We start from the raw sequence: 15394 nt of genomic DNA, 5'->3' as shown, positions 1-15394 counted from the left end.
GGGGCCAGGGCCATCGGGGAGTGATGTGCGGACTCCAGAGCCTCCAGAGGCTGACAGGAGTGAGGCAGAGGAACAGGAGGAGCCTGTTCCTAAATGCACGCATGAGAAGAGCTGCCAGAAGGCAAGAGCAGCTCAAGCAAAGAGGACAACTCGGGAGTAAGGCCAAGAGATGATTGGCCCCTCTCGTAAGGCTTAAAACAGACCAGCAACGGCGTTTGGGCTTTACCAGAAAACAACATTGGTAGCTTCGTCTTCTTCTTTGTCTACGTCTTGTATTTATTTTTGTCTCTGTGACTTCTGAACATTTGCCAAGAAAGGCCTTTGGCAGTTTGCCTAATCGGACCAAGGTTTGCGATAGGACTGAGGAATTTGTGTTGGGAGGAATTTGCTATAATTTAGTTGAAAGACGCTGGGAATGAAGTCATTCTCAGCTGTTCGAATAAAGTTAGTTTGTTTTTTCACTGACTGATTTTCCTACTACTTACTTGGGCCTGCATCACAACAGTGCCTTTTTTTAAATGTGTGATCATTTTTCTCAGCCTCGGGAATTTTAAGATGCGGGGACTTCAACTCCCAGAGTTCCCCAGCCAGCATAATAATATTATGTAAGGTATCTCACAAAAAGTGCTCTTAATATAGTTCAGAGTTTCCCAAACTTGGGACTTTGATATGTGGACTTCAACTCCCAGAATTCCCCAGCCAACAAGGGTGGATTTCAACTCCCAGAATTCCCCAGCAAGCAAAAATGGACTCTTAACTTACAGAATTCTGCAGCCAGCATGCTGGCTGGGGAATTCTGGGAGTTGAAATTCACACATCTTAAGTGGCCAAAGTTAAGGAATGCTGTCTTAGAGGGCAGTGTGTCCAGCCACTTTATCTCATAAAGACATACACACATGGGCTCTCTCTCTCTCTCCCTCCCTCTCTCTCTCTCACACACACACACACGCACATAAACACACATCCCGCAATCTCATGCAAGCAGCTGCAATGGCATCTGATTGGCGGTATCTTACCTGCCAGCATCTTGTGGACCGGAGGGGTGACGTCCACTTCAGCCAACTGGTCATAGCTGGCAGGATGATAAAGCCTGACCTGGGCACTGCCCTGGAGGCTCACCCAAATCCCGACGCTGGAGGTTACTAAACAGGTCACACTGCGATTGCTGTCTTGCCCAACCAGGAATGTGTGCTGGGGAGGAGAGCAGAGAAACCCGGCTGATGATTTCTTACGAAGATACTCGTGTCACTTACTCCTCAGATGTATGACTGTTTGCTTAATGACTGGTTGAAATTATGAGTGAGTGAATTCAGGTGGTCCTTGTCTTACGACAGTTCGTTTAGTGTCCGTTCAAAGTTACAACGGCACTGGGAAAAGTGACTTTGGATAACTTTTCACACTTATGACCACTTTCTATGGTTGCATGATCAAAATTCAGATACTTGGCAACTGAGCTGACTCATATTTATGACGGTTGCAGCGTCCCGGGGTCATGTGTATCCTCCTTTTGTGACCTTCCGACGAGCAAAGTTATTGGGGAGGCCAGATTCCCTTAACAGCCGTGTTACTAACTTGAGAAGAGAAGAGAAGAGAAGAGAAGAGAAGAGAAGAGAAGAGAAGAGAAGGGAAGGGAAGGGAAGGGAAGGGAAGGGAAGGGAAGGGAAGGGAAGGGAAGGGAAGGGAAGGGAAGGGAAGGGAAGAGAGAATACAAAATAATAGAATACAAAACAATAGAATAGAATAGAAATAATAAGAATAGAATGGAATATAGAATAAAAAATAATAGAATAGGAATAGAATAAAAGAGACGAGAAGACAGAATACAAAATAGTAGAATAGAATAGAATAAGGAATAGAATAGAATAGAATAGAATAGAATAGAATAGAATAGAATAGAATAGAATAGAATAGAATAGAATAGAATATGAATAAGGAATAGAATAGAATGAAATAGGAATAGAATAGAATATGAATAAGGAATAGAATAGAATGAAATAGGAAAGGAATAGAATAGAATATGAATAAGGAATAGAATAGAATGAAATAGGAGTAGAATAGAATAGAATAGAATAGAATAGAATAGAATAGAATAGAATAGAATAGAATAGAATGAAATAGGAATAGAATAGAACAGAATAGAATATGAATAAGGAATAGAACAGAATGAAATAGGAATAGAATAGACTAGAATAGAATAGAATATGAATAAGGAATAGAATAAAATGAAATAGGAATAGAATAGAATAGAATAGAATAGAATAGAATAGAATAGAATAGAATAGAATAGAATAGAATAGAATAGAATAGAATAGAATAATAACTTTATGGTCACTTTGAATGTACAGTAATCAGCATACATTAAAGTGAAATTTCGTTGCATACAGCTCTCAAAGGGTCTCCACCTCCAATATACACTACATAATTATGGCAGAATAAATCAAATAAATAAATAAATAAATAAATAAATAAATAAATAAATAAATAAATAAATATGCATATACCCACATATCCACATACTGTTTTCCCCAAAATAAGACACCCCCTGATAATAAGCCCAATCAGACTTTTGAGTGCATGGCAATAAGGCCAAGTGCTTATTTCGGGGTTCAAAAAAAAGTATAAGACAGGGTCTTGTTTTCAGGGAAACACGGTATATTATATTTCACAGAGAGAAACAAATCTTGTGAGTTGACCGGAAGGGCGGCATAGGGAACAAAGCTATTACAGAATCTGGTAGTCCTGCTAGAAATATTCCGAAACCTCCTCCCAGAGGGGAGCGACAGAAACAGACATGGGTGGGTAAAGTGGGTGTGAAGTGGGTGTGTGGGGTCTCTAACAGTGCTAACAAAGCACGTAGCGCTTATATGCAGCATCCTGAATGACGGGAAGTGAACTTCCTATAATCTTCTCCGTTGTCCTCACCACTCTCTGTAGGGACTTTCTATCTGAGGCTCTGCTGCCACCAAACCAAACAGGGATGCAGTTTGTTAAAACGCTCTCCATTGTGCTTCTGTAAAAAGTGGCCAGGACAGAAGGAGAAAGAGGTGCTCTTAACGACTGCAGTGATTCTCTGTGGCAAGGAAGGTCATAAAATGGGACAAAACTCAATTAACAACTGTCTTGCTTAACAACTGAAATTTTGGGCTCAACTGTGATTGTAGGTCAAGGACTACCTATGAAGGTTTTTCTCTGCAGGCCTTTGCTTGTTGGGTTTCACACCTGCAGACTGAGAGGTACCACCCTTGTTTTATTTCTCCTCCCAACAACTTTCACCAAGAGACCAACCATCTTGACTCAAACGTTCCAACAGAAAGATCCCTCTTGCTCAAAAACCTCATGATTTCCACTTGTGTGTGTTATTTTAGAGGCCCAAAGTTGGCTATGGGCTTGAGGTCTCCAACCCCACCATCACTGATCTCCTGGTTCTCCAAGATCCCTTGCAAAACACAGAGGAATCTGGTGGCGGTTGGAACCTCTGGAGATGTTGCTGTCAGCCCTTCAAGCTGCATTTACTCTAGTGCTGACATAAGAAGGAGGAGCAGAGGCATCTGGAAAGGGACGTTTGACTTTTCACCTACTTATTTTCCCTGGAGATAATATCCCCTAGGAGATGGGATGGGAGGGGGGAAATTCCTTTGAGTTGGAGCAGTAGATTAGAGGTAGAGTGACTTGGAAGATGGCCAATGAGTGCAGGGGAGTGGGGAACAGAAAGGGAGGGTTTTGGGTCTGGAAGTCAGTGTTGGCTACGATGAGTTGGGCTTTGAATGTCGTGCTTAATAAATGGGAGTTTTCTTCAAAGACTTTGTTTGAAATGCAATTTATTTGAGACGACCTCGAAACTTGACAGTTGCCTTCAGAAGCTGGTGGAGCTAGAATTGACCCCTTCTTACCTCCTGAAGCAGCGTAGAAGTCTTGAGGATAACGATTCGGTTCTGGCATCCACACCACAGCTTCCCTCCCACGGCCACCATCTTGGTTACGGGGTTGCCCGGAGAGCCCAACAAGAGAGATTTGGAGTTCTGAGAGTCCCAAAAACGTCCTGGAAGAGAAGAAAGAAGATAGGCAACCTGCGTTTCGCTTCTGAACGGAAGACGCCTCACTATATGGAGGATGGGGTTGCAGGAGAAGAAATGGCAGAACCTGGAGGCGGAGTCAAAAAGGCGATCAGCCTAGACTAATAGTAGTAGCTGTGAAAGGGATCTTGGAGTCTTAGTGGACAACCGGTTAAATATGAGCTAGTTGTGTGCAGCGGCAGCCAAAAAAGCCAACAAAATCCTAAATTGCATTAACAGAGGGATACAATCAAGATCAAGGGAGGTACTAATACCACTCTATAAAGCCTTAGTAAGGCCACACCTAGAGTCCTGCATCCAGTTTTGGTCCCCACACCATAAAAAAAGATGTGGGGACTCTGGAAAGAGTGGAGAGAAGAGCAACCAGGATGATGAGGGGACGGGAGGCTGAAACATACGATGAATGGTTGCAGGAACTGGGCACGGCTAGTCTAGTGAAGAGAAGGACCAGGGGAGACGTGAGAGCATCTTCCAATATTTGAGGGGCTGCCACAGAGAGGAGGAAGGGGGTCGAGCTATTTTCCAAAGCCCCCAAAGGCCAGACAAGGAATAATGGATGGAAACTGATCAAGGAGAGATTCAACCTGGAAATAAGGAGGAATTTCCTGACACTGAGAACAATCAACCCATAAGTTGCCACCAGAGGTTGTGGGAGCTTCATCCCTGGAGGCTTTCAAGAAGAGACTGGACTGTCATCTGTCAGAAAGGGTGTAGGGTCTCCTGCTTGGGTGGGGGGTTGGACTAGATGACCTCCAAGGTCCCTTCCAACTCTGTTAATCCCTACATAGCCATCCAACCTCCCTTTAATTCAGTCGTCCCTTAGCTAACTCCTAGTGGGTGCTAACTCTTAGTTGAGAGCATTCCTTTGTGCATAGGCTTTATAGCAATGAATCAGTGTACAGCTAGTCCTTGACTTACACCCATCACACAGTCCGAACTGGGAGCATTTCAGCCCTGGTCCCCAGGTTTGTGGGATTGCAAGCCCCAACGTTCTCAACCCATCCAGAACAGGAAAGCAGAAGTGGCCAGTGCTTTGCTGGATGGGGATGATGGAAGGTGTAGTTCAGCCAAGTGTGGGAGAAGGAGGAGAAAATTGTCCTCGGGCCCCCTTTTTTGAGCCAAAAAACGATGGAAGGCAAGGTAGAATAGAATAGAATAGAATAGAATAGAATAGAATAGAATAGAATAGAATAGAATAGAATAGAATAGAATAGGAGTTTGGAAGGGACCTTGGAGGTCTTCTAGTCCAACCCCCTGCTTAGGCAGGAAACCCTACACCACTTCAGACAAAGGGTTATCCAACATCTTCTTAAAAACTTTCCAGTGTTGGAATTATGTGACCTTACGTGGCAGGTTTATGATATTCAGATATTTTACCTGCTTCCCTCTGATAGGCGACCAGTTCTCCGTTGGCCAGAGACACAAACACCTGGTTATCCAGATACCTGTAGAATGACAATAACGATTTATCAAACTGAAAGGCTGCCCAACTTCCAATGGACGTTTCACTTTTTCCCATGCCGTTTCACCTTTATTTCTCTAAAATAAATTACAATAATATTGAGGGTTGGGGAAAGAAATCACACACGTTACGTCGGATAAATCTGGGCCTCTTGGAAACCCATTCACACATGATACGATCGCGGCCAGAAAGAGCAGTAAAAAAGAGAATTCATCTCGGTTTAATGCTAAGCTTGGGGTCTGTTCTCCCAAATACATTCTTAAATGCTTATTATTCACTGATCGGTTCTAATTCATTCCCACAACTGAGATTGCAAAGTTTTAGGGAAAAAACCATAGACTCCTAGGATAGACCTTGGTGGTCATAGTATCATAGACTCCTAGGGCTGGAAAGAACCTTGGAGGTCACAGAAGCATAGACTCCTAAGGTGGGACCTTGGAGATCACAGTATCATAGATTCCTAGGGTGGGAAGGGACCTTGCAGGTCATAGAATCATAGATTCCTAGGGTTGGAAGGGACCTTGGAGATCACAGTATCATAGATTCCTAGGGTGGGAAGGAACCTTGGAGATCACAGTATCATAGATTCCTAGGGTGGGAAGGAACCTTGGAGGTCATAGTATCATAGATTCCTAGGGCTGGAAAGAACCTTGGAGGTCACAGAATCATAGATTCCTAGGGCTGGAAGGGACCTTGGAGATCAGAGTATCATAGATTCCTAGGGTGGGAAGGGACCTTGGAGGTCATAGTATCATAGATTCCTAGGGTTGGAAGGGACCTTGGAGGTCATAGAATCATAGATTCCTAGGGTTGGAAGGGACCTTGGAGATCACAGTATCATAGATTCCTAGGGTGGGAAGGTACCTTGGAGGTCATAGAATCATAGATTCCTAGGGTTGGAAGGGACCTTGGAGGTCATAGTATCATAGACTCTTAGGGTGGGAAGTGACTTTAGGGCAGGGGTCTCCAACCTTGGCAACTTTAAGCCTGGCGGACTTCAAGTCCCAGAATTCCCCAGCCAGCTTTGCTGGAGGACTTCAAGTCCCAGAATTCCCCAGAAGGTTGGAGACCCCTGCTTTTGGGGGGGGGTGTCACAGAAGCATAGACTCCTAGGCTGGGAAGGGACCTTGGAGATCACAGTATCATAGACTCCCAGGGCTGGAAGGAACCATGGAAGTCAAAATCATAGACTCTTAAAAGTGGGAACGGACCTTGGAGGCCACAGAATCATAGACTCCTAGGGTTGGATGGGACCTTGGAGGTCTTCTAGTCCAACCAAGTTGGGAATCCTCAAACCGTAGCAGCCAAATAGTTGTCCAATCTTGGCTTGAGATCCTCCTGGAATGGAGGCCCCTGAATGCCAAGAGGACAACCTGTTCATGGTTGATGGGAAGGAGAATCATTCAAGTCATGTAGTAGCCTATCCTTTCCTTCCTTTCCTCCCCCAGACCCAATCCTGATTGCTTGTCCCATGTTCAAAACTTCTAAACTCTCCATCCTTCACTAAATCTTGGATTTGGTATACAAATCCAAATCCAAAAATCCAAATAAATCTCTCAGTCTTTATGCTTTTCTATTCGTTTCTTTACCATGTGTAGCAAAATCAAAAAAAAAATTCTTAAACCACAGAGAATATAAACCAGTCCAGTGTAGTGGCATATGGGTATTATGGTCAGCGCGCCAGGGGTGAAATGCTCCTGGTTCGGACCGGATCATCCAATCCGGTAGCGATGGCAGTGGGTGGTTCGGAGAACCGGTAGCAAAAATCCCTGCCCGTCCCCATTGCCCAGCTGAGCCACGCGATCATCAGAGGCTTTTTAAAAATTATTTTTAAAAGCATTTTTTCTACAACCTCTTTGGCCGAAAAAAGGCTTTTAAAAGTAAAAAAAAAAAAAAAAAAGCCTCTGATGATTGCACGGCTCAGCTGGGATCGTCAGAGGCTTTTAAAAGCATTTTTTCTACAACCTCTTTGGCCGAAGAGGTTGTAGAAAAAATGCTTTTAAAAGGGAAAAAAAAAGCCTCTACTGATCAGGCAAGTCAGCTGGGATCGTCAGAGGCTTTTAAAAGCGTTTTTTCTACAACTTCTTCGGCCGAAGAGGTTGTAGAAAAAATGTTTTTAAAAGGAAAAAAAGCCTCTGCCGATCAGGCAAGTCAGCTGGGATCGTCAGAGCCTTTTAAAAGTAGAAAAAAAAAAAAAACAGTTGGCCCACTCAGTCATATTACCCCCCCCCCCAATCAAGCCACGTCCACAGAACCGGTAGTAACGAATTTTACATTTCACCCCTGCAGCACGCCCTGCATGTCCTCTGACACTTACAAAATGCACGTCACGGAGGCCGTGTGTTGCATCTTCAGGCTGTTCTTCCTGTTGCGGATGTTGTCCGAAGACTGATAGACGTGGATGCTGCAATCCAAACAGAAGAAACGTGAGGTATGGAGATGGAGCAACACAAGGGAAAGGGGTATTTGTGTTGACGTAACAAAGTTGGTTGATGAAAAAGCTGCCCTAGATTTGGGGGAGTTCCTTGGTGCTCTCTGAGCTGGGTTGTTGTTTTTTTTTGTATTGAATTTGTATACCGCCCTACTCCCGAAGGACTCAGGGCGGTGAACAGCCATAGAATAAAACATATAAATACAAAATTTAAAATAAAGTAAAACGAATTAAATAATTTGGCTGAAAATTTAAAACCCCAATAATTTAAAACCAAATTTAAAATTTCCATTTAAAAGGGGAAAAGAATTAGGCCAGGCCAGCTTGATGAAATAAGAACGTCTTGAGCGCGCGACGGAAGGTACGCAGATCCGGGATCCTCCGTATCTCCGGGGGGAGCTCGTTCTAGATAGTAGGTGCCCCCACAGAGAAGGCTCTCCCCCTGAGGGCCGCCAGTCGACATTGTTTGGCCGACGGCACCCGGAGGAGCCCCTCTCTATGGGAGCGTACTGGTCGGTGGGAGGCTACTGGTGGTAGCAGGCGGTCCAGTAGATAACCAGGTCCTAAGCCATGGAGCGCTTTAAAGGTGGTAACCAGGACCTTGAAGCGCACTCGGAAGACCACCGGGAGCCAGTGCAGCTCGTGCAGGAGAGGTGTCACATGGGAACTCCACGTTGCTCCCATAACCACCTGCGCGGCCACACTCCGCGCCAGTTGGAGCCTCTGAGTGCTCCTCAAGTGGAGCCCCATGTAGAGAGCGTTACAATAGTCCAGGCGGGAGGTGACGAGGGCATGAGTGATCGTGTGTAGGGAGTCCCGATCTAGAAAGGGACGCAACTGGCGGATCAGGCGAACCTGATGAAAAATCCTCCCGGTCACGGCCGTCAAGTGCTCTTCTAAAGACAGCCGTGAATCCAGGAGGACACCCAAGTTGCGAGCCCTTTCCGTGGGGGCCAATGATTCGCCCCCACAGAAGCCGTTTTCTTGAAGCCGTTTCATGACCCAACTAGGGAACATCATCAGTGCTAGAAGAGAAGGGGTTTTGGGAGGAGGAGGAGGAGGAGGAGGAGGAGGAGGAGGAGGAGGAGGAGGAAGAGGAGGAGGAGGAGGAGGAGGAGGAGGAGGAGGAGGAGGAGGAGAATGACTGTGGGGTTCTTGGTGCTGTCTGAGCTTGGCTGTTTTCCTGCAGACGTTTCATTACCCAACTAAGTAATACCATCAATGCAAGAAGAGAGTGGGATTTGCTCTCATTTTACATACTAGTGACTTGCCCTGTTGGCATTGGTGGCCGTGTTCCTGGTGGTTAGGCTGCTGTTTACAAGATCACTCCCACCAACACTGACAAGTCAAACCTCACTAAACGGAGAGCAAACCTCACTCCCTTCCAGCACTGGTGATGTTATATAGTTGGGTCATGAAACGTCTGCATGGAAACTTCCAAACTCAGAGACCACCCAGGACCTCAACTCCGAGCTGCCAATATTCTCTTCCACCAACATCATTCCCCCAGAGTTAGCTAAATGATTTCCCGCTGGCTCCCAAGCGATGAAACAGATCCTTGAACTTAAGGGCTCTTTGAGCCTGCGGTGACCTCACAGCAGCCCAGCCAATGGGGAAGAGCCGTGGTGGCGCAGTGGTTAGAGTGCGGTACTGCAGGCTACTTCTGCTGACTGCCGGCTGCCTGCAATTTGGCAGTTCGAATCCCACCAGGCTCTAGGTTGACTCAGCCTTCCGTCCTTCCGAGATGGGTAAAATGAGAATCCGGATTGTTGGGGGGAAGAGGCTGACTCTGTCAACCGCTGAGAGAGGGCTGGAAAGCATTGTGAAGCGGTATATAAGTGCTATTGCTAGTCCTTCCTTCTTCCCTCCCTCTTCCCTTCCATCCTTCCCTCCATCCCTTCCTTCCTTCTTTCCTTGCTCCTTCTCTTATTCCCTTTCTCATTCTCATTCCTGGTGGCACAGTGGTTAGAGTGCAGCATTGTAGGCTAATTCTGCCCACTGCCAGCAGTTCGATCCTGACTGGCTCAAGGTTGACTCAGCCTTCCATCCTTCCGAGGTGGGTAAAATGAGGACCCAGATTGTTGGGGGGCAAGAGACTGACTCTGTAAACCACTTAGAGAGGGCTATAAAAGCACTGTGAAGCGGTATATAAGTCTAAGTGCTATTGCTCTTCCTTTTCTCCTTCCTTCCTTCCTTCCTTCCTTCCTTCCTTCCTTCCCTTCCCTTCCCTTCCCTTCCCTTCCCTTCCTTCCATGGTGGCGCAGTGGTTGAGAATGCAGTATTGCAGGCTAATTCACTGCTCACTGCCAGCATTTCGATCATAACTGGCTCCAAGTTGACTCAGCCTTCCATCCTTCCAAAATTTGTAAAACGAGGACCCAGATTGTTGGGGGGCAAGAGGCTGACTCTGTAAACTGCCTAGAGAGGGCTGGAAAGCATTGTGAAGCGGTATATATGTCTAAGGGCTATTGCTATTGTCCTTCCTTCCTTCCTTCCTTCCTTCCTTCCTTCCTTCCTTCCTTCCTTCCTTCCTTTTTCCTTCCTTCCTTCCTTCCTTCCCTTTTTCCTTCCCTTCCCTTCCCTTCCCTTCCGTTCCCTTCCCTTCCCTTCCCTTCCTTCCATGGTGGCGCAGTGGTTGAGAATGCAGTATTGCAGGCTAATTCACTGCTCACTGCCAGCATTTCGATCGTGACTGGCTCCAGGTTGACTCAGCCTTCCGTCCTTCCAAGGTTTGTAAAACGAGGACCCAGATTGTTGTGGGGGCAAGAGGCTGACTCTGTAAACCGTTTAGAGAGGGCTGGAAAGCATTGTGAAGCGGTATATATGTCTAAGGGCTATTGCTATTGTCTTTCCTTCCTTCCTTCCTTCCTTCCTTCCTTCCTTCCTTCCTTCCTTCCTTCCTTCCTTCCTTCCTTCCCTTTCCTTCTTTCCTTTCCTTCCCTTCCTTCCCTTTTTCCTTTCCTTCCTTCCTTCCTTCCCTTTTTCCTTTCCTTCCTTCCTTCCTTCCCACCTTCCTTCCTTCCTTCCTTCCCTTTTTCCTTTCCTTCCTTCCTTCCTTCCCTTTTTCCTTTCCTTTCCTTCCTTCCTTCCTTCCTTCCATCCTTCCTTCCCACCTTCCTTCCTTCCTTCCTTCCTTCCTTCCTTCCTTCCTTCCTTCCTTCCTTCCTTCCTTCCTTCCTTCCTTCCATGGTGGCGCAGTGGTTGAGAATGCAGTATTGCAGGCTAATTCACTGCTCACTGCCAGCATTTCGATCATAACTGGCTCCAAGTTGACTCAGCCTTCCGTCCTTCCAAGGTTTGTAAAACGAGGACCCAGATTGTTGGGGGGGGGGGGGCAAGAGGCTGACTCTGTAAACCGCTTAGAGAGGGCTGGAAAGCATTGTGAAGCGATATATAAGTCTAAGGGCTATTGCTATTGCTATTGTCTTTCCTTCCTTCCTTCCTTCCTTCCTTCCTTCCTTCCCTTTTTCCTTTCCTTCCTTCCTTCCTTCCTTCCCTTTTTCCTTTCCTTCCTTCCTTCCTTCCTTCCCTTTTTCCTTTCCTTCCTTCCTTCCCACCTTCCTTCCTTCCCTTTTTCCTTTCCTTCCTTCCTTCCCTTTTTCCTTTCCTTCCTTCCTTCCTTCCTTCCTTCCTTCCTTCCAACCTTCCTTCCTTCCTTCCTTCCTTCCTTCCTTCCCTTTTTCCTTTCCTTCCTTCCTTCCTTCCTTCCTTCCTTCCTTCCTTCCTTCCTTCCTTCCCACCTTCCTTCCTTCCTTCCTTCCTTCCTTCCATCGTGGCGCAGTGGTTGAGAATGCAGTATTGCAGGCTAATTCACTGCTCACTGCCAGCATTTCGATCCTGACTGGCTCCAGGTTGACTCAGCCTTCCGTCCTTCCAAGGTTTGTAAAACGAGGACCCAGATTGTTGGGGGGGGGGGCAAGAGGCTGACTCTGTACACCCGCTTAGAGAGGGCTGGAAAGCACCGTGAAGCGATATATAAGTCTAAGGGCTATTGCTATGCTGCAGAGAGCCTTCTTCCCAATTTGGACCCCAAGGGAAAACTCTTCTTCTGGCGTCGCCCTGGAGAGATTCCATGATGGCAGGGTCTCCTTACCAACCGTCCTCCGTGCCCAACCACATTGAGCTTTGATAGGCCTCCGGATCCACGCTCAGCAGATCTTCCAAGCTGGCCCTGGTGAAGGATCCTTGACTGGAGCGTCTCATGGCTCGGCCATCCATGGGGCTTTCGACGATCTGGTTCTGGCCAAAGGGGCGACCGATCGGAAGGAAGCCGCTGGGATCCTGCTCCTCTTCCGAGCTGGTGGTCTCCACCGTCACGTCTTTGGAGCTGGGGATCTCCTCATCTGGCGAAGAAAATAGGACAGTAAAGTACAGACAGTCCTTGAATTAGGACCACAATGGAGCCAACATTTTTTTTTGTTACTAAGCAGTTGTTAAGAGTGGTGCGATGGCCTGGAGGTGGAGCCCTCGCCACACAATCAGGTGTCAGCACTTCAAGCTGCATTTACTCTAGTGCTGACATAAGAAGGAGAGGCAGAGGCGACTGGAAAGGGACGTTTGACTTTTCACCTACTTATTTTCCCTGGAGATAATATCCCCTAGGAGATGGGATGGGAGGGGGGAAATTCCTTTGAGCTGGAGCAGTAGATTAGGGGTAGAGTGACTTGGAAGATGGCCAATGAGTGCAGGGGAGTGGGGAACGGAAAGGGAGGGTTTTGGGTCTGGAAGTCAGCGTTGGCTGTGATGAGTCGGAGCTAGAATCGTGCTTAATAAAATGGAAGTTTTTCATCAAAGACTTTGTTTGAAATGCAATTTATTTGAGACGACCTCAAAACCTGACATCAGGAGGCTATGAGTTCTAGCCTAGGTAGCGGCAGATATTTCTGTCTCTGGGGACAATGAGTATATATCTGCTGAACAAAACTCCACACTGGTGAAAGGAAAGGCATCCGGCCAGTAAACACTCAGCTCCATTCAGTTACCCAGACTCCATATCACAAGGGATTATGGGGTCATTAAAAGAGAATGATAATGAAGCAACACAGTTGCTAAGTGAATTTCCCCCTATTTTATGAACGTTCTTGCCACCGTTGTTAAGTGAATCACGGCGGTTGTTAAGTTAGTCGCACGGTCGTTAATTGAATCTGGCTTCCCCCATTGACTTTGCTCGTCCGAAGGTCAGAAAAGGCAATCACCTGACACTGCGACCGTCATAAATATGAGTCAGTTGCCAAGCGTCCGAATTTTGATCACATGACCACGGTTGCAACTGTGAAAAATAATCCTTTTTTGAGTTCCGTTGTAGTTTTGAACGGTCCCTAAATGACCTGTTGTAAGTCAAGGACTATCCGTACAGGTACTCCTCGACTTACAACCATTCGTTTAGCGACTGTTCAAAGTTACGACGACACTGGGAAAAAAATGTCTTTACTGTTTTTCTCCGCATTTTTCCTGGTTCCGCAGATTCGAGAGATTTTGGAAAAACAAAACCCCACTTTCTCAACACTTTTTATTCCAGAATACCGGTGAGTGTTCTGCCCCAGCTACGGACCCCAAAGAACTCAGCACACACAAAGTCTGTTCAAACCTTAGTTTACTAAATAAACCAGTTTTTTACAACAACGGCTGTTAATTAATTGCATTAACAGCCACCAAGAATCCAAAGAATAATAACTGAAAACTTACTGTGGTTGGCAGAATGCCCAGGAGCAATTTGCAGGAAGCTGATAAGATAAGCAAGACAAGACACGAAGGTATGTGAACGAAGTTGTTCCCTGCAAATTGCTTCAGTCGGCGTTCCTCCTTAAATAGGCTAAGGGAGTGGCCAATTAGCCCCAAGCCTTACTCTCGAGGAGACCTCCTCCTGAGGAGCCACTCCTGCCTTTTGGCAGCTCTGCGCGCCCGTGCATCGAGAAGAGGCTCCTCCTCTTCATCCTCTTCACTTAAGGGAGCTTCTGGAGGTTCTGAAGGCCCTGGCTGAATCCCCGCCTCTGGCACCACATCTTCTCCAGCCTCCTCACTGTCCGACTCGAGTGCCAGCTGCACAGGCTGCTGGCGCAGCACCACACCAGCCTCCTCGCTGTCGGAATCAGCTACTAGCTGCACAGGCCGCATACGGGCCACAACAGTGAGTTATTGTCAATGGTTTAGAATCAGAGGTGGAACCGGTAGCGGAGATCGCGGCTGGCCCCACCCACTTACCCCCCCCCCCCCGGTTCTATGCTGTCCTATTTAGGCGCGGTTTTGAGGCTGGGTGCATGCACGGAAGACATGCGTGCGGGCAATGTGCGTGGGCAGAAGCAACAAAATATGAAACCTACTGCTGCTTAGAGCCCCTTTACCAAATCCAGAATTCCTTCTTGAACTTCCCAAAATCACAGCTTTGCACACCCCTCTAGCACAGCGATGGCTAACCTTTTCAGCACCGAATGTGCACGCCCCCACACATGCGTGCGTGCCCCCCCCATGTGCATGCATGCGCAACCCACCGCATACATGCGCCACATGCGCATGAGCACGCAACATATGCGCCCCACCCCCCACGCACGCATGTTTTTCCCGCATGCACGGCAGACACCTGAAAACCAGCTGGCTGGCGGGAGGCGCGGTGCACACACGCGGTGCAGCTGAGCCGGGGCGACAGCTCGCGTGCCCACAGAGAGGGCTCTACGTGCCCCCTGTGGCACGCGTGTCATAGATTCGCCATCATGTGTTGTGGCCCGCCAGTGGCCTGCACGGATTGTGGCTGATCCCGACGACGAGGAGGCTGGTGTGGTGTCGCACCAGCAGCCTGTGCAGCCGGTGCTCGAGTCAGACAGCGAGGAGGCTGGAGAAGATGTGGTGCCAGAGGCAGAGGCTCAGCCAGGGCCTTCAGAACCTCCAGAGGCTCCTTCAAGTGAAGAGAGTGAAGAGGAGGAGCCTCTTCTCAATGCTCGAGCACGCAGGGCTGCCAAAAGGCAGGAATGGCTACTCAGGAGGAGGTCTCCTCGAGAGTAAGGCTTGGGGCTAATTGGCCACTCCCTTAGCCTATTTAAGGAGGAACGCCGACTGAAGCAATTTGCAGGGAACAACTTCGTTTACATTCCTTCGTGTCTTGTCTTGCTTATCTTATCAGCTCCCACTCCCTTAGCCTATTTAAATTCGCTCACAGATAGCACACGCTGCTGGAAACAACGTTGAATTACTACGCAGAGCATTTTGAGAGTGAGTTTCTTGTACATCTTGGTTTCTGGGCTGGTTGCCAACCCTTGTCGGACTTTGTTTATTCTCTGTAATTCATAGCAGGCTGATAAGGACATTTGCACTGGAAGCCTGCATTTTGGAAAGCGTCTGTTTGTATTAAATGGAGTTTTTGGAGCTTTGTGTGTGTCACACTCCTTGGGATCCGGAGCTGGGGCAGAACATCATGGCTGTAGCAGGAATATTGCA

General features: G+C 47.3%; 1 protein-coding gene across 1 annotated transcript in view; it reads right to left on the bottom strand.

Moving 5' to 3' along the window:
- Positions 1 to 15394, bottom strand: part of ARHGEF17 (Rho guanine nucleotide exchange factor 17) — a 130183-nt gene that overhangs the window by 2379 nt on the left and 112410 nt on the right. The window contains exons 15-19 of the mRNA XM_070944104.1: positions 12060 to 12309; positions 7853 to 7939; positions 5451 to 5518; positions 3891 to 4039; positions 1017 to 1191 (exon numbers count right to left, since the gene is read on the bottom strand). Coding sequence (XP_070800205.1) covers positions 1017 to 1191; positions 3891 to 4039; positions 5451 to 5518; positions 7853 to 7939; positions 12060 to 12309 — 729 coding nt within the window. The remainder of the gene's footprint in view (positions 1 to 1016; positions 1192 to 3890; positions 4040 to 5450; positions 5519 to 7852; positions 7940 to 12059; positions 12310 to 15394) is intronic.

Source organism: Pituophis catenifer, unplaced genomic scaffold, assembly GCF_029215685.1.
Source record: "Pituophis catenifer annectens isolate HBS135680 unplaced genomic scaffold, rPitCat1.0.hap2 SCAF_4, whole genome shotgun sequence".
Lineage (NCBI taxonomy): Eukaryota > Metazoa > Chordata > Lepidosauria > Squamata > Colubridae > Pituophis > Pituophis catenifer.
This window is presented reverse-complemented; position numbering and strand designations above follow the sequence as displayed.